The 19,315-nt window shown below is 43.5% G+C and overlaps 1 protein-coding gene and 1 long non-coding RNA gene across 22 annotated transcripts in view; one reads left to right on the top strand and one right to left on the bottom strand.

Annotated features, from left to right (window-relative positions):
- Nucleotides 1-1,675: 1,675 nt before the first annotated feature.
- LOC109434555 (uncharacterized) lies at nt 1,676-14,369 on the bottom strand. Of its 2 annotated transcripts, none has more exons than XR_002135831.2 (3): nt 14,230-14,369; nt 5,180-5,311; nt 1,676-3,942 (listed from the first exon to the last, which is right to left on the bottom strand). It is a non-coding gene; the product is annotated as an uncharacterized LOC109434555 (long non-coding RNA). The 2 variants fall into 2 exon arrangements; XR_002135830.2 differs by having other exon boundaries at nt 1,676-3,801.
- Nucleotides 14,363-19,315, top strand: part of ZNF606 (zinc finger protein 606) — a 19,064-nt gene continuing 14,111 nt past the window's right edge. For 17 of the 20 annotated variants that reach the window (XM_019711553.2, XM_074315457.1, XM_074315458.1 and 14 more), the window contains exons 1-4: nt 14,745-14,870; nt 15,880-15,988; nt 16,774-16,920; nt 17,344-17,432. In XM_019711553.2, the coding sequence (XP_019567112.2) occupies nt 15,958-15,988; nt 16,774-16,920; nt 17,344-17,432 (267 nt within the window). In that variant the 5' untranslated portion in view covers nt 14,745-14,870; nt 15,880-15,957. Of the gene's footprint in view, nt 14,497-14,744; nt 14,871-15,879; nt 15,989-16,773; nt 16,921-17,343; nt 17,433-19,315 lie in introns of those variants that run through there. The other 3 variants (XM_019711554.2, XM_074315467.1, XR_012490393.1) reach the window with 2 other exon arrangements.

Here is a 19,315-nt window from a genome sequence, read left to right as displayed (position 1 = left end):
TTTTGTTCTGGTAGGCAGTTCAGTTACTACAAAGCACCCTAATCTTGATGGGGCTTGGTGTCAGGATTTATTAAGGTAGGGTTACTTTGGTTTTGTTTTACTCTTTGGTTGTAGCTCTTATTCTCAGTCATGGTCTTTCCTCCTCAGGTGTAGCTTTCTCAGGTCTCAGCTGAAAGTGTAGAGTGCTTACTAAAGTCTTTCTGCCCTACCTGTGTCAGAACTCTAATGCCTCCCAACAGTGGGTAACTTCTGAAATGTCTGCTCAGGACCCTACCAACTGTTCTTTGCCAGGTCTTACCTTCCTCCTCTGCATCTGCAGTTAGGGTCCAGCTGAGGACTCCAGGAGAAACCGTCTGCAGATGTCTGGGTCTCCTTTGCTTTTCTTGACTTTGCAAAGCCCTCTCACAGTCGATTCTATAGCCTTCTCCCTCTGATCAGAAACTTAAGTCCTCCCCATGCTGATGGGATTGGGGCTGCTGGGAAGCACAATCAAGTATCCTATCTGTCCACCTCACAGACATGGCCCAAGCACCCACAATTCTCCAGGTGCTGTGCTGGGCACTGGAGACATAGTATAAACAGGACTCATGAGGTCCACACTCCTGTGGAGCTTAAAGCCTCCAATGTATGGTATATGGGGAAGGGCAGACAATAACCAAAAGAACAAGGTGATGTTAAACAGCACTAAACAGTTCTATGAGGCAAATAAAACAGGACAGTGAGACGGACAGTGAGGAGGTACCCATATTGACTGGGAGGTCTGGGATGGTCTCTCAGAGCAGGTGACCTGGAAATTGTGATGTAAATGAGAAGAAGGGGGCAAATTGCTGATACCAAAGACCTTGGGAATAAAAGGAAGGTCCTTGAGCAGACAGGAACTATGTATTAACAGAGGAAATGGTCGTATACAGTGAGAACTGAAAAAACCCAGAAGAAAATGGGACAAGGATAGCGGTAGTGGTTTGACCCTGATTCTGGGTACTTGGGAAGGCTGGATGTAAAGAGGTATTCTCTTGGCATTGTGAAACTTGTTTGTTACAAAGATTGACATGGTGTCAATTACAGGAGGTATGGATGTTAAATAGGGAGATGGATCCAAATTCGGTGATATCTAAATATTAAAGAAAGGTGGCCTGAGTATTTTATCTTTGGGAATGTCTGCTTATTCCATGGTATTTTCCCTAATGTGTCCCCTTTGTCTGTTTTGTTGATCACTCTTTGTTGATAACTCTTTTTATAGATTCCTTTTGTTCTGTGTGTACATTTTGTGGCTTCTCTTCTCAAAGTTCCATCTCTTCCCTTAGTTGATATTTAAAAACATCTACTTGTGTACTTGTGTCATGCACATCTTGTTGCTTTTATCTCATCATTCTCTAGGAGTTTTTTTCCATGCACCCAAACTGTTCAAGAATGGAAGAACAGACCTAAAAGCCAACAGTCAGCATTCACAGAGGCTATTTCTGGTGTCGAATTACCCAGCAACCTGGCAAGATCCACAATGGGTGATTCCTAGAATTCTGTAGCAGATGATTGGGAATCTGAGAGTGAATCAGAAAAGCAGAAGAAGCACAATGGATGTGTTGGGCCAGTGGAATATAAACAAGGGCAAGTAGTGACCCATGACAGGGATTGGGAAAATGCTGACATTGTAGGAAAATGCAGCTTCAATTTAGACTTTGTTTCTTCACAGAGATTTCTTACCAAAAAACATTTCCATCAAATTGAGTCAGAAGTTCAAAGATTACAGCATAATTTTGTTTTAAAAAAATCACCAGAAAATCTTGGTAGGAAAGAAACCTTGTAAAGGCAATCCATGTGACCAAGACTTAGAAAAACTATATAAATTGAATGAGCGCAATAAATATACCAAGCGAAGCATATACCATGAGATAATTAATACAGGAGAGAAATTTTATGGATGTAAAGAAAGTGGGGATTTTTTTACCCACAGCTCACACCTCTCTCAGGTCATGAGAACTCATAGTGGGGAGAAAGCCTATGAATGTAATGAGTGTGGGAAAGCCTTTAAGAAGCTGTGTTCACCTCTTTCTCACCATCTGAGAAATCACAGTAGAGAGAAAGCCAATGAATGTAATGAATGTGGGAAGTCTTTCTGGCAGAGACTTCACCTCATTTTGCACCAGAGAATTCACACTGGAGAGGAGCCTTGTGAATGTAATGGATGTGGCAAATCATTTAGCCAAAACTCTCACCTTAATGTACATCAGAGAACTCATACTGGAGAGAAACCCTCTAAGTGTGATAAATGTGGAAAATCTTTCAGTGGAAGGTCTAATCTTAATGTGCACAAGTGAACATATATGTAGTGGAAAAAAACCTTACAAATGTGGCAAAGCCTTTTGTGACCGCTCGTTATATATACAACACAAAAAGACGCATTCTGGAGAGAAACCGTACAAATGTAATGAATGCGGAAAAGCCTTCAGCCACAGCTCTCACCTTACAGTTCACAAGAGAATCCATACTGGTGAGAAACCATATAAATATAATGAATGTGAGAAAACTTTCAGTTATCATTTGTCCTTCAGTCAACATAAGAGAACCCACACTGTAGAGAAACCATATAAATGTTATCAGCGTGGGGGAATTTTCAGTCAAGGTTCTAACTTTATTGGGCACCAAAGAAGTCATACCAGAGGGAAAAAACTACATATTTCATTTTAATACATAAACGCTATACAGGTACATTTAGATTTTGTCATTTTGACCCATTCCTAGAGAAGGGCTAAGCCTGGATGCCATTTGTTACCTAGGGAATTTGCCAATGAGAAATTATAAGAACAAAACTCCCTTCAATAATACTAGTTAATATGATCAACCATTGTGGGAAAGGCTGTTGCTGAGAAGTCAAAATAGATAGAAGATATTTGATTAAATGACTGAATATAGTATTCCAGAGGCAGAGTGCCATCACTTCATTGTTCCCCAATGCTAGAAAGTTAGGCTGCTTCTGATTTGTTTCAGGAAGTAACTACTGTCGACTGGACAAAATAATTTTTCCAGGTAGTCCACCAAAAAGAGGGTTTTTTGGAGAAAGGAAAAAGCAAAACCACGACAGCAGTGTGAGACCCTACACCTCCGGCCAGCCGCCCATGTGCAACGTTTTTACCTTTCCAAAATATATATCCCTTCCCCAGGAAGTTGGAACCATAAAGTTTTAGAAGGAAGTGAGGACTAGAGAGTAACAGGAAGCCCAGCTCTGTCCATAGACCTCCCAGCTCTTTGGTCAGTTTTCTTAAAATGCCAGTTCATTTTTATCATTCCCCCTTTTGATCAAGATCATTTCTCCAAAAGCATTGTTGATCAGTCAGGTCTTCAGGTCTCAGGTTTTTCAGTCCTTAGCCTTTTGGCCCTCGATGTCAGAAAGGACTTCCTCCGGGTGTCATCTCTTATATCAAGGAAGAGTGCATGGATTGGGAACAGCTGGTGTCCAGGGTTGATGGGCATCAGGAGCAGAGCTTAAATAGATCAAAATTCTTGATAATAGATTCAACAACCAGAAAATATTTGGTAACTCATCTCCTTTGAAGTAATCTGCTTTAAATTTTGACAGTTTTGGTTTCAGGTCACCAGACTGTGCGCAGTTCCAGTCAGGGTTTGGTGCCCTCTTTAGGTGTGACGTGTATCCAAGAGTCTACTCCCTGCAGTTTAGCAGCACAGGGGTTAGTCAACAGTACCTGGTAAGGGCCCTTCCAACGTGGCTGGAGGGAATCCGTTTTGAGTTGTCTCTTCCAGTAAATCTCCAGGTTGTAGAGTATGAATTTTGAGTTTTTCACTTCCCTGGAGTGGATGGTGAAATGATTGTTTTACTAAAGAATGATTATTGTCGATAGAAACAATTAAGCCTTTACAATATTGAAGTATGTCTTCCTTTCACCAACTGTGGATCAAGAGAGGCAGGGGCCAAATGCATAGGATGTCCTGTAATTATGTCAAAGGGTGAGAGCTTATGAGTCCCAAAAGGGGTAGATCTAAGGTTTAAAAGGACTACTGGCTATGCTTTTGGCCAAGGCATTTGAAGAGTTTCTGTAAATTTTGCCAATTGAGTCTTAATAATGCCATTAGTGCGTTCAACCAATCCTGAAGACTGAGGATGATAAGCATTGTGAAAATATTGAAGAGCTGGCCAAACAGCACAGACTTGCTTTAGCACCTGACCAGTGAAATGGGTTCCTCAATCACTGTGGAGTTCAAGAGGAGTTCCCCAAGTAGGAATAATCTTTTATAACAGTATTTTAGCCATTGCAGATGTGTTAGCTTGTCTGCAAGGGAAAGCTTCAGTCCAGTGAGAAAGCATACATATCATGACTAAAACATACTTGTATCCATGAGATGAGGGAAGCTGTATGAAGTCTATTTGCCAGACCTCAAATGGTCTGTGGCAACTTCACATGTCCAGGGGCACTGCAAATTGGCTTCCCTGAGTTGTACTTCTGACAGGTGGGACACCTAAGGTAAGCTCTTTTTGTAGCCTTATTAATATCTCCCAACCAATATTAGTACATGAAAGCTACCATTTTGTCCGTTGACCAATGGTTCAATGTTTGTACAGTGGTTAAGAGTGGGAATTTTAGAGTTTCTGGTAGGACTGGGTTGTTATTTGGTCCGAACCAGAGTTTCTTCTCTTTATTAAACCAACAATTATTGGATCTCCACTCTTGTTTTTCTTTTTCAGAAGCTGATTGTTGGGTTTCTCTGGCCAGTTTTTCTAACTTATCAACCGGAAAAGCTTCTCTTTGAACCATGACAGAGGTTTGACTGCCACTATTGCCCTTAAGGGCAGCACTCTTAGCAGAAGTGTCAGCCAGGTGATTTCCTTTAGCTTCTAGGGAATCAAATTTAGAATGTTCTGGAATCTTAATAATGGCTAAGGCATCAGGTAAAAGTATAGCATCCAATAATTCTTGTGTATATGGACCATTTAAAATTTTATCTCCATAGGAGGTAAGGAAACCATGTTGCCATAGCATTCCAAAGTCATGAGCCACCCCAAAGGCATATCTGCTGTCAGTATAAATGTTGACAGCGTTACCCGTTGCTAAAATGCAAGCTTGAGTGAGGGCATATAATTCAGCCTGGTGTGCTGAAGTGGCCAGGGGCAACGGTGCCTTGATGACTTCTGAAGGAGTTACAACAGCATAACCAGCACAGTACTCACCATTGTCATTTTTTAAGTGTGAACCATCAGTGAACCGTGAGAAATCAGCTTTACTCAGAGGAATCTTCTACAAATCATCACAAGGAGTCAGGAGGTAATCTGTCAGTGTCAGTTATGAGTGGCTTCCTCAGTCTCGGAAGGAAGAAAAGTAGATTAAGGTTATTGCAGCGTGAAAGGGTTATATGGGAAGTGGTTAACAAAAGGATTTCATAGGAAGTAAGGTGACTGATTGAAAGATGCTGGGTGTGATGAGAATTCAGGAGAGCTTCTACTGCATGAGGCACAAAGATAGTTAGAGGGAATCCCACAACAAGCTTCTCTGTAGCTTTAACCAGGACAGGAGCAGCAATGGCTCTGAGGCAAGGAGGGATCCCCGAACCACAGGGTCCAATTGCTGACTGTAGTATCCTAGGGGTCTATATTGATATCCATGCTTCTGAGTGAGTACCCCAAGGACATTTCCTTCCTTTTCAAGCACAAAATTCAAGAAGGGAATCTGGTGGTTAGGATGCCCAAGAGCAGGTGGGTTCATTAAACTCTCCTTCAAGGCCTTAAAGGCCATGTCATCCTGTTCTTCCCATGAAATAGGGTCAGGAGTGTCATTCCTTAATAGGACATATAGAGGTTTTGCCATAAGAGAAAGATTTGGAATCCAATTCCAGCAATATCCGACTAGGCCAAGAAAACCTAGCAATTGGCACTTAGTTTTGGGCTTTGGGAAATTTAGGACACCATGGAGACTGTCTGGATCCAGGAGTAGACCTTCATCCAGTATCAGATGTCCCAAATATCTAACCTGAGTTTGAGCAAATTGTAATTTTTCTTTAAGGCCCAAAGTATCAACGGATGGATGCTATCATCCTGTGAGGAAACCTGAGAAGGAGAGCAAAGAAGTAAATTATCCACATATTGTAACAAAATGGAACCTTTAGGGAAAACTACATCATCCAAATCAGTCTTCAGAATCTGTGAGAAATAAGAAGGGCTGTCAGTAAAACCCTGAGGCATTACTGTCCAGGTAAATTGCTTTCCTTCCCAGGTGAAAACAAAAAGGTATTGGCTAGCTTCATCAACTGGGATGCTAAAGAATGTGCTGCATAAATCAATTACTGTAAAGAATTTACTTCCAGTTGGAATGGATGCCAGCAGCATGAGTGTCAGGAACGACAGGGTGTTGAGGGAGAACAAAGTGGTATATTGCTCAGAGGTCCTGGACAAACCTCCACCCACGCCCCTTTGGCTTTCTCACAGATAGACTAGGAATGTTACAAGGACTAGTCAAGAAATAATAATACCCTGAGTTATATAATCTTATTATGGGCTTTATACCTTGAAGGGCCTCCTTACTTATAGGATATTAATTCTGGGCAGAGGCTTTGAAGGATCAATTTGAACATTGATGGGAGGTTCACTGTGAATTCTGCCAATATCAGCTGAAGATTTTGCCCACAAAGATGGTAGTTGGTCCAATAGGGATCATTGATCAGTGTTTTCAGATTCAGTTACTGTACCATCAGAGACAGCACAAATAAAAGATGCTGAAAAGTCATGTAATTCACCTAATTGTGATTCTGACAGTTACCATCAAACTCTAACATTTCTTCCTTTCAAGAAAAGGATATTCCAGCATAATACTTCTCTAAGAAGTCTCTGCATAATAAATGGGTAGGGGCAGAAGAACTAAGGAAAAAACAGTTTATTTCTTAAGGGACCTAGATGAAAGGGAATAGGTTCAGATATGTAAACCTGTTGAGGTTTATTTGAAATCCCCACTATTTGAAATGTCTAATTACTCTGAGGCAGGGGCCAGTTTATAACAGTGGGGTTGAGCACCGAGAGTGTAGCACCAGTGTCAATAAGAACAGGAATAGTTTCCTCCCCGATTTGAAGAGAAGTTTCTCCAAAATGATTAAGGGGAAGGATTAGAAAAAGCCCCTGGAGTTCCTCAGAGCCCTGTCACTGGGAATTAGGAGACCTGAAAAAGATTGATTAGAAGGCAGAGAGCGTCTTGTACGCTTAAACTTACGGCAGTCCCTTTTCTAGGGTCCTCGCTCCTTGCAGTGATGGCAAAATGTTGGAGTTTTTTGGTTTCCCATAGGGCTTCTCATTTGCCACTGCTGAAAGTCAGAAGTCTTGGCAATCTTACTTCTAGGTGGCTCATCTAGGGTACTGGCAAGCTCATTGGCCATATTTACCAAGTCTAGGGTAGGCATAGTTCCCCATCCCATCCTGGATCTCCTAACCAGGAGGGAAAGTTTTTATTTAGCCCATTGACAAACAAAGAATTAAAAGTTTTTTTTTTATTTCTTTAAAGTTTATTGGGGTGACAACTGTTAATAAAGTTACATAGATTTCCGGTGTACAATTATGTAATACATTATCTATATCTCACACTGTGTGTTCACCACCCAGAGTCAGGTCTCTTTCCATCACCATATATTAGACCCCATTTACCCTCTTCTAGAGCCCCGCTCCCCCCTCTGCCCTTACTCTCTGGTAACCCCTATTGTCTATGTCTGTGAGTTTTTGTTCTTTCAGTTTTTTGTCTTGTTCAAAGAATTAAAAGTTATACGTGTGGTGTCAACATCTGAAGGAAGACCAGAGTTTTCCTTAAAAACTACTTGAAGTCTATTATAATAGTCATGAACAATTCTTCAGTTCTTTGTGAGCACGTGTGAATTTTGCTCCAATCAATAGACCTTGGGAAGGCCTTAGGAATTGCTTGATGTAGTTTTCGAGCAAGTTCCCTGGCTTCCTCCCAATAATTGGAGGTTTGCTTTTCTAAATCTCTATTAGGATGCTCCCATCTGGCAATCCTCCTCCAATGTCTAGCTTGGCCTTCACCAACTAACATATTGATTAGCTGGTACAAATCAGAAAACCCAGGCTGATAGGCCTGAATAGAAATATTAATATCAAAGTTTTTAGTAAACTTTATTAGAGTCCTCAGTTACCTTAGGAAATTCCTTTACAATGGCTCATAACCCATCTTTAGTCCAGGGGATGTAGGAGATGGGGGGTTTATTAGGATCTCCAGAGGGTTTAATCTTAAATGGGAAAGTACTGAGAAGTTCTGAGGAAGGAGAAAAAGAAGATTCAAGAGAAGGTGCTGCTAAGGGCTGAGCTGAAAGTAAAGGAGGCAGACGTGAGAGCAAAATGGCATTGGAGGTGGAGCTTGAGACAAAGGAACAATGGGGGAAGGGCAAGGCAGTGCTATAGAGGAAAAGCATGAGGTTTCAGGTGCAATTTTGTGTCTTTGAATCTTTAGCAGCCCTTGTTAACTTTGAGACTTTATTTTGTAATTGGGTAACTTTAGATTCATAGCCTTGTTTGGAAGCCTCAATATACCACTCAAAAGAGGCATTCCATCTCTCTCTCTTAATTACAGCACTATTATTATCCAATTTAGTTTTAAGAAATCAACTTTGGGAATCTCAAAAGTTCCCCAAAGTGACCACTGATTTTCTAAATTACTCTTAGTCAGATCTGTCTATTCAGTTAAATACGTTCACGAAAATTCCCTGCAGATTTTAAGCATATACTTGGCTGGTGTGCCTAGTGGAGGAGGGACAGTTTTAGAAGACTTAGACAGCAGCGATCCCTTTTTTTTCTTTCTTCAGAGATCCCATTTTTAACACTGGGCCTGAAACAGTTCACAACTCGAGCAACCTGCAGGTCTTCAGCTCACCTCACTCTGATTACTGACAACCAGGCCGAAGATTAAAAGCCAGTTCCAGGGAAATAACCAACTCTCAGAGAGTTAAGTTATAGGCTGAGCTGTGACTGGGCCCAAGTCAGTTTACAACTCAAGCAGCCCATGGGTATTTAGTTTGTCTCACTCCAGAACAGTCTGATTACTGAACCAGGCCAAAGGCTAAACACCAGTTCCATAGAAATAACCAACTCTCAGAGAGTTAAGTTATAGGTTGAGCTGGATGGCACTCTTCTCACTTTCTCAATGAGATGGCACATTCTAATAACAGCCAAAACTGACCAATTTCAGCAGAAATAACCTCTGTCCCCAAAGGGACTTTAGGCAAAGGCCAGTTTTTGTCTCAAAGGAACAGCTCGCTTTCCGAAGACTTCAAGGTGATGTACCACAATGAGTACTCAGACAACATAGACAAATAGGCCTTTAATGCATTCACACACACACACACATACACAAAACAACAACAAAAAAATTTTTTAAGCAATTCACAAATAAAGGCTGGAGAGCATCAGATGCAAAGGTTCAGATCCAGGAGAGAACTCACCTGAGCCGAGGAGCAAAGCATCAAGCAGAAATGGCTCATTTAGGTGTCAAAGCAGGTTTGCTCACTGTTCAGAAGCCACCAGAGTTTGCACTTCTCTGGATCCTGACAAGTCCCCAAAATGTCGATTGGACAAAATAATTTTCCGGGTAGTCCACCAAAAAGAGGGTTTATTCAGGAAAAGGAAAAGCAAAACCACTGCAGCAGTGTAAGAAATTGCACTTCTAGGCGGCCGCCCACGTTCAAAGTTTTTCCCCTCCCAAGATGGCTCCTATATATATATCCCTCCCCCAGGAAGTTGGAACCATAAAGTTTTAGTAGGAAGTGAGGACTAGAGAGTAACAGGAAGCCCAGCTCTGTCCATAGACCTCCCAGCTCTTGGGTCAGTTTTCTTAAAATGCCAGTTCACTTTTATCACTACAAACTAATTATGAACACTGTAAAAACATGGAAAACTCTTATGATGTATAGTGAAGGTGCAGAATTGTTGGGGCTGTAATACCCTATGTGTGCATTTTAACAAGGGCTTAAAAGGAAATGCAGAAATGAATGTAGCTAATTAAGAGTTTTTGGAATATTGTGTGACTTTTACATTTTTCTCAAAATTGCTATAAGTTTACAACGAAACGAGGAGAATTACATCAAATGTCAGTCTGAATATTAGAAATGGGTGCACTAAGGTAGCAAAAACAAGAAGAAATGGAAATAAATTTGATGTCCAACATAAGAACTTAGAAAAAGAAATTATTTCCAATCAAAGCAGAAAGAATGATGTAATAAAGATAAAAGCAGAGAATACATGGTAAAAGGTGACTCTGAGAAAAACACACTCCACATATAAATTCCAAACTAACATAATCTAGAAAAATGACATACAGATTTGCAACACTGGGAAAGAAAAGGGAAATAGACATAGGGAAAATAATATGCAAGGTTTGCACATTTTTGTGTGCACTTGAAAACATAGATGAAAAGGACAGTTTTCTAAGAAAATATCATCATGGTAAACATTAATGGACTGAAGAAAACACAGAAACCCTAAATAGACTAAACATTTTGCATTAAATTGAAAAAGTTCTCAGAAAATTATTCCACAATAAAATTCTGAGCCCATGCTGTTTTACCAGTGGTGGAGAAAAAACAGTCATCTCAATATTAATGAGAAAGAAGCTGATAAAATTTAATATTGATCATTTCAGGAAAATAAACCTGGTAGTAGGAAAAAAAGTATTTTTATAGTAATGAGGATATCAGGCTTAATGGTGACACTAGAACTGATGTTGGCAAACTAGGGCCCACAGGCCAAATCTAGCCCATGTGTTTCTGTAAATAAAGTTTTATGTTGACATAGCACACAACCACTCATTTCTGCATTGTCTATAGCTGCTTAATAAGGTAGAGTTGAGTAGTTGTTAAAGAGATTGCATGTCCTGAAAAGCCAAAATATTTACCAGAAAAGTTTTGCCGATCATCGATCTAGAAGTATCTCCATTCCATTCAGGGAGGATCAAGGCAAGATTACTCACTAGTCCTTATTTATGGGCAGGCAATTCACAAAAGGAGTACAAATGGACAGTAAATACATGAAAAAGCATGAAGTCATCAATAATCAAAGAGATAGAAATAAAAATGATAAAAGTATATACCCAAGCATCTGTTATGAGGCAGGCAGTATCTCAAGCACTCAATCTACATAACCTCATTTAATACAGAAATCCTAGTGAGGGAAGTTCTGTTATTTCCATTTATAGATGCAGAAAATGAAGTCCAAAGAGGCTAATTGGCAGGTAAAGATTGGCAAAGATTTTAAAAGACTATGTTGGATGTAGGCAAAAATAGTGAGGAAATGGACGCTATTACTCAGCACCTATGGATGGTTATATGGGTGCACCCTCTGTAGGGTGGTCGGGTTGGAAGTCCAGATGTAAAGTATGCTTATTCAGCAATTTTACCTTTGCGATTCCCTCATGGAAATCACTGCCCAGCCCAGTATGAAAGCGTGTGGTGATAGGACTTCTGTTACAGCATGCTTTGTAACAGAACATCCACCAACAGAATGTTTAATTATGGTGAGAAATTAAATGGCATATTGTTGGGAAACAAAATTAGGTTCATAACAACACGGGTGATCCCAGTTCTATGAAATTGTCTCCCAGGGGAGCTCCGGAAGAATGTCACCCAAATGCTAATTGTTGTTATAGGGGGCAAGATTTTAAGCAATATTTGTTCTTTACCTTTTCCTGAGTGATTTTCATTCTTTACAATGAATTTGTATCATTTGAATTAAAAAGAAAGAAAAACTATACAGCAGTGAAAATTAATGAACTAGATCGTCATATCAGAAAGGCAAATCTTGCAATGATAAATACATGGAGGAAAAAAAGGAAAGTTGCAGATAAAATTTGGTATCGATAGCATTTATATGAATGTAAAACATGCAAAGTAAATACTGCTCTGTATTGTTCTTGAATACACACAGGTAAAGTTTCAGGAAACATGAGGAGTGACCCACATCTCATTCAGGACAGTGGCTGCCTCTGGAGGAAGGGGGTTTCTATTGGAGAGGAGAACAGGGTTTTCAACCATGTGGGCAATGTTCTATTTTTTTCTGGCTTTGGAATGCATGTGTTCACTGATTTCCTTACAACTTTATTAGGTTTTACTTATTTTTCTTAAAAGAAAAATGATCAGACCTCTCACATTAAATTCCACGGGTGTGAGAAACTACAGGCTGAATGCTGAGCTGGTGACAAAGGCACCTGGAAGAGTTGTGGAAGGGGAGCTTCCACAAGGTCACTGACAGTGATGCATGTTGACTTCCACGCGGGGTACTCAGTAACTCAGCCTTACCAGCTAAATGCCCATAGTGTTAAACTCAGTGACTCCTGGGCATTTAGCTGGTGAGGCTGAGTTAAACCTAGGATTTGAGGGTACAAGGTAACTTCGAGTCTAGCTTACCTGTGTTAGTTATTTTACTATTGGTGACTACAACCTAGTTCATAAAATGCCTTACTTGTTCCAAGTAATGTGCCCTGGACCCCATCCCCCTTAACGTTTCATTATCATCTGGCTATGAGCAAATGGAACCAACTGGAGCCCACATGTGGCACAGGGTGACCACTCTGCGCATTCCTCAGACAAAGGTTATGTCTGGACGGAACCTATTTTCTCCTGCTCTGGTCTCTTCCCACTCAGAAACCTCAGTGGCAGCTCACACACAGATCAGACTCCCCTAATAGGGGCATCCAAGATGGCTGTGCAGCCCAGCCCTTGCCACCTCATAGCATAGAGAACAGGGTACTCTCCGGCACACTGGGGTCACTATTAGGGGAGAGCGCTTGGGTCAGAGGGAAGCAGAATCTTCACATACCTGTAATCCATTTCCCACCCGCCCTTGGTGAATAGCTCTGAGTAGACAGGCCTCTTCTATGCCCTGCATTGTTCTGGGTGCTATAAGCTGAACTGCAGCCTATGATGAACACCCTTGAACCTACTGCCTGTTGGCTCTACCTTCAAAATACTAACGTGTCCCCAGTCTGACGACTGGTCACCACCACTCTGATCCAAGCTGCCATCATCTCTCTACCTTGATCACTACATTGGTTTCTTGGGTCACTGTGGTCCTTCCCTCACCCTCATCTATTCTCCACACAGAAGTCAGAGTGATCCTTTGATGAGGCAAGAACCTGTCACTGCTCTGCTCAGAGCCATGAGCCTCATTTCACTCAAAGCCAGAGCCACCACAATGCCCCTGAGGCTCTCTGCACTGCAGCCCCTACTGCTTCTCTAACTACGGTGCTGTTGAAAAGAAGGTGGACAAAGGAACAGGCAAGGCGAATAAGGAGCAACGAATAAAGTCCTGGGGCCCAGGCAGTCTCTTAAGAGAGGGTCATTCCCAACACAGGAGGTGTCCGTGGGCTCCATAACGGGATTCCAGGGTCAACTGGGGCTGGAGGACCCCTGCCAGGTGAGTAGGCTTTCTTCCTTCCTGTTCATGCTCTTGAATAGTGGCCTTGATTAGCAGCTGACAGAAGTTTCGTTTGCCTTGTTCCCTGCTCTGTTCCTCAGTGACACTCAGTAAATGATGTCACAAGGGGGAAAAAAAATCGCAAAACAGGTAGATGATAATTTATGTTCCCAGAAAGTTTTGCCATCTGGTGACCATTTTGGGAACAATCCCTGATATTCTCAGCAGTAGGGGTTTAATATCCGAGGGAAAGTTCAAAATACGTTCCTCATCTGAAGAAAGGTATCATAAGAGCCACTTCCTCAGAGTCTTGTGTCGATATAGAACGTCCAAACCAGTAAAGAATTTTTATGAGCGAAAACTGACAATTGCAGGGAAACAAGATCTCAAATGGTCCAGAGAAGGACAATTTTGCAGTTTCTTTCACTCATTTGGAATTAAGGAAGATTACATGGAGGTGGGAGAAAGCAAGGCAGGGATCAGATTACAAGATAGGTAAAGCGATTCTGTGCTCTCTTGAGGGTGGTTAGGCTTGTTTCAAAGGTGTGTTAACCAAATGCACAGAAACCACGGACAGGGATGCTTAAAGCAAAGATAAGCCATTTACGGAAGAAACTATGCCTGGGGCGTGACTACTAACCCTGACCTGCCCGGTTAGGAATTTATGGTCAGATTACCCGGGTCACTTTCCCTAGAACTCCTATTTCGGCCAAACTTGTAAATATTAAAGGAAAGAATCCCTTGAAAACGCTCAGACTTCATTAAGTTCCTATTGCTCACTGAGCTGCCATTTTACAGACCAGCAAGTTGAGACTCACCACCGGACTTACCCGAGCCCCCCAAATTGGGCAACCTTGGCCGAGTAGGGCGGTCTGGGGCTGGGACAGTACAGCCTCCTCACAGGAGCCTAGGACACTCACTGGCAGCTCGGTTAAGTCCACGACGCCACGGAGTCCAGGGGTAGCATCACCCCTAACCAGCGGTGGCGGCGCTTCCCACCAAACCGGAAGTGTGCCTCCTGGAACTACAACTCCCGGCAGGCCGTGCGACGCGTCCGGGTCGACGCCGGGGAGCTGCCGCCATTGTCCGCGGATGAGGTGAGGCGGTCGTTGGGGTGTTGGGAGCTCCGAGCTTCCGGAGAACGGGCGGGGAGAGGCGGCACCTGCCACTGCGGCGGGCGCGGCACCTCGGCAGGTCCTACACCTGCCCTTTAGCGTCGGCTTCGCTTCTATCTCCTCGGCCTGCCGACCCTCCGCCTCCAGGCTCGCGGCCGCGCGTGGCCGGGCTGGGCGAGCCCCCTGGCCCCCAGTCGCGGCCGCCGGCCCAGCGCGCCTTTGTTCCCCAGGCCTCGCGCCGAACCTCGGAGTAAAACAAAAGCTGAACGTGCTGGCGAAGCGCCCCCGAACAGAGAAGTGGCCTGCAGAGAGCGTCGGGGAGCGGCCGGAGGGGGTGGCCGGCAGCTGCGAACGAGGTAAGGGCGCCTCTCGCTGGTGCGCGCACCTGAGTATCGCATCCGCGTTGGGGTTGAAATCGGGGGCAAGAGGCCAGGAAGCAGGCGGCGAGGACGCTTGTGAAACCGTTCATGGGAAATAGCCACATTTCATTCCCCAGCGGGCGTTTCTCGTTGGTGCTGCGCTAAAGGACGTCAGACGTGGACTGGGGACAGCCCTGGGTTCTTTTAAACATGCAGTGACCGCGGGATTTTGTCGAGTTGCAAGCAGCGGTGCACAATACGGTTTGCCTGTTTTGAGTGTTGGCGCTGATCCCGGTGCTCCTGGGGCCCGGCGGCGTCCCATTGCTTTGGCCACACTCCCAGGAATCCACAGAGCTCTGCCAGTTGGCGCTGGTACCCTCAGAGAGGGACTTGCACAAAGACCCGGAACCTAGGGAGTTGGAGGTTTAGGCTTCAGACCAGGAGACAAACAGGCTTAGGCCTGGTAGGTGTTGCAGGTGGATTTTTTTTTTTTAAAGATATTTCCATAACATGAAATTAACCATTGTAGTGTATAATTCAGTGGTTTTGTTGTACATTCAGGAACTTGTGCGAGTATCAATCACCACTATCTAATTACATTTTCATCATCCCCCAAAAGAAACCCCAGTAACTATTAAGTGGTCACTCCCCATTCCTCCCTTCCCCCAGCTCTAGGTAACCACTTATGCATGAGGGTTGCTGGTAGATTTTACAATAATTCTTGGCAAATCACTGAAAAGTTACCTGGACATTGTGACTGGCTGTCTCCTGGGAACCTTAGACAAATTTCCACTGTCTCATCTTGGATGGTGCTCTTTTTCAGCTGATTCAAATCACCTTTCATTTCTCTGCAGGAATTCTGTTATGTTTTTGACATGTCAACGTTATTTTCTTATGATGCTGCCTAGCAGTCCTTTGTTGCTTCTGTGGGTGGGTTCTCTTCTTTGTTCCCACTGGATCTTCTGTGAGAAGGGACCACTTTTGTCTTTTTCACTTTTGTCTCTAGGTTGGTATTGCAGTTGCTTTCTTTATGTCACTAGAATCCAGTGTTCCTGACAGGCTCCTGGTTAATTAATCCTGTGGTATGGCTGCCATCAACCCGTGGGCCTCCTGGGGTGAGTCCAAATCCTGTTCCTTCTAGGCCTTCCCAGCAGTGACTTACTGTAGTCAGGATTTAGAGCTGGGGAGGGCCTGAGGGCTTCTGGGATTGGAGGGGATCTGTTTTGGTACAGAATTAGAATGAGTGAGATTTAAAAATCAACAAAAAAAACTTCGTTATTGGTGAAAGGGGAAACTTGATGTAAAAGACACTGTAATTTTTATATATTTTATAGTCATCTCCTGAGATATTTCATTAGTTCTAAGAGTTTTCTGGTTATTTGTGAGATTTCTTAGACCATCAGAATTTCTTTACCGCTCCTAAATTTTAATTTTATTATTGTTTTTCACGTACATAGCACTAGTCTGTAATTTAAGAGCAATGTTATATAGTAGTGTAATATCAGTTGTATGTTTTACCTTTAAGTGAGTTTTCAAGTATCTCTCACTAAAGTCATCAAAAAAGTGTCTTTCTACTACTTATATTTTTGAAAAATTAGGCAATGTTAAACATTTTATCAGATACCTCTTCAGCCATTTCACAGGTTCTGTTCTTAATTGTTCTGTGGCTATATCATATCTATACATTTCCTGACAGTGACTGACCCACCTATGCATTTCAGGTATAAATCTAGCTTATTATGTTGGATCTTTTCACATGCCTTTGGGCTCTGTGTTTGGAACTTTGTTAGGTGCATTAGTGAGTGCCCATTACTGTTGTCATGTTGTGGCCTTTGGTCACTAGGATTGGTGTCAAAGAGTGCCTTTCCATTTCTTGTTCTAACCTGATCTTTTGGTACAGGTGTCCTTACAGACCAGTCCTGGGGGATGGCAGCTGTTGACCCATGGGCCTCCTGGGGTGAGTCAAGAACCTGTGTCCCCATTGGCCATGTTGTGGCCTCTCCCAGCAGTGACCTGCCATGGCCAGGGATCAGACATGGAGAGCCAGGTGGGGCTTTAGGGTAGGGGAAGGAGGTTTTAGTCCAGATCTGTCTGTACAGAGTTGGAACAGGGAGGACTCATTCTGAGGGATAAGGTGGGGGAAAAGGGGATGGTGACATCTCTAGGACAAGGTGCATGAGAATAAATGTGTGCTAATTTAGGGCTCAGGCCCAGAAAGCCTATGAATAGACACTGCTTCTCAGAGATGGTGCCTTAGAGCAAAGCGGGACAGTGTGGGGTTCATGTGTTTAGGCACATTCCTTGTCTTCTCTGAGCCCCATTTTTTTCATCTATAAAATGAGGAGGTGTGTCTCTTCCCTTGTCCAAGGGGGAGGGCCAGAGCTGACTCTCTCTGACCCCTCCCACCCACCCCCAGGAGGGCACGCTTCTGGCAGAGAGCTGCCTCTATGACTATGCTTTCCTCCCCCAGCTCTGTATCCTCAGGACCCTGGCTGGCGTGTGGAGGAGACCCCCAAGGAGGTGGGGAGAGCCGCCGGGCTCCTAACAGCCCAGGTCCAGGTGAGGTGTCCAGGTTGTCCCCAGCCATCCCACTCCCTGTGATTCCTCAGTTTAAAACATCTAGTTTGGATAGATGGAATCAGGCAGAAGTTTATCGTTTCCTGAGCACAGTCAGGGAGAATTCAGTTTCCCATGATGCAGAGCCTCATTGTTAACCAGCCAATTGACAGTCCTGAGCCCTGGCTGTGCTGTGGATTGTTTTGGTGGATGAGGGATAACCCCCTTGGTTGTCAGCCCCCCCCACCCCTCCCCCTTCCTCCTCCCACCTTCCTTCATGTATTCAGTGCCTGATTCAGGTGATGTTTGGTGAGTGCTGTGCTTGCTTAGAGGGGAACAAGGACACATTTGAGCTCTTGTCCTAAATCGCTCCCAGGGTACTTCAGTCAGCTACTAGGCATCACAACCTGCCTGGTGCCACACATGTGGTTTGAGACATAGAAGTCTGAGACGCTCGGGGAGGCCCTGAGCCTTGAAGGAGCAGAACCCAACTGATACCTCAGGAGGTGGGACAAAGTCTGCATAGAGGTCATGGGGCACAGAGCAGCTGGGGTCCTTTAGCTAGGTCGAGGGAGGCTGCCCAGGACGTACCTGAGCCAAGAGGTGAAGGAGACACATCAGCCAGATGGGCATGGCTGGTCAGCAGGGGTCTGGGCTCCTGAAGCACCACGGGGTGGCAGGGGGCACTGCATGAATAGTGTCTGGGTGAAGACTGACTTAGATTTTAGACTGGAGAGGGCAAGCCCAGCCGGGCCCGGAATGCCTGCTGCACAGCTGGGCTCCATCTTGGTGATAATATGGAGCCTAGGAAGCTCTGGGAGCAGGAGGTGGTAGGATTCACAGTGTGGCTGGAAAGATGTCCCTGGCAGGGGTGGGGAGAAGGGGCTTTGGGAAGCAGGCTGGCATTTCAGGCTTCAGTCTGACCAGGGCCTGGGAGCAAGATCTGAGAGGTATTAGTGGGTCGAAGCAGGGGGACTTTGACTTTGTAAGGGCACGGGATGGCTCTTGAGAGAAAAAGGAGAGCAGAGTTGATGGTATTGGAGAGGTGTCCTCTTCCTCCCTTCCCTCTTCCCAGCCTCCTCACTGGAGGCAGCCACTTAAGAAAAAAATATTTTTATAACAGATTTATTAAAATATTCATATACCATAAAGTTCAACCTTTTAAAATGTACAGTTCAGTGGTTTTTAGTATATTCACAGAATTGTGCCACCATCCCCAGAATCTAATTCTAGAACATTTTCATTATCCCGAAAAGAAACCCCATATCCATAATAGTCACTCTTTGCAGGCCCCCCCCCCCAACCCCCAGGGTTTCTATGTATTTACCTATCCTGAACATTTTTTATAAAGGGAATTGTACAATGTATGGCATTTTGTGTCTGGTTTCTGTCACTTAGCATGTTTTCAAAGGGTTATCAGTATTGTAGCATGTATTATAGCATGACTCAGTATTTTATTTCTTTTCATGACTCAGGCAGCTATTCTTAACTTACTGTTTTCAGTTTCTTAGGGTTATCTCCATATTTCTAAATGAGAGCTTTTTATCCTAATTCATCAAATACACATTTACTGTATTGACTCCCTGCTGTGAAAGATGAAGAGAAATAGTTTCATTACTTGAAGTCTTTTACTTCTGAGTTAAAATAACGAATTAACTAAATGAGATACTATAGCATATACTATTAATAATGTCTATTATCTTTATACCTCCCCCAAATTAAAAGAAAAACAAAAAAAACTAATGAGCCCTCCCACAGTTAAAAGTGACTGGTGCGTCTGGGTGTACTACCCCACGTGGCAGCACTACTCTCCTGGGCTGCCAAGGGCCTGGACCGCACGGTGCCGGGCGGTGGTTGTCTGGCATCAGAACGTGAGAGACGATGAC

Source organism: Rhinolophus sinicus, linkage group LG11 (genome assembly GCF_036562045.2).
Source record: "Rhinolophus sinicus isolate RSC01 linkage group LG11, ASM3656204v1, whole genome shotgun sequence".
In the NCBI taxonomy this organism is placed as follows: Eukaryota; Metazoa; Chordata; class Mammalia; order Chiroptera; family Rhinolophidae; genus Rhinolophus; species Rhinolophus sinicus.
This window is presented reverse-complemented; position numbering and strand designations above follow the sequence as displayed.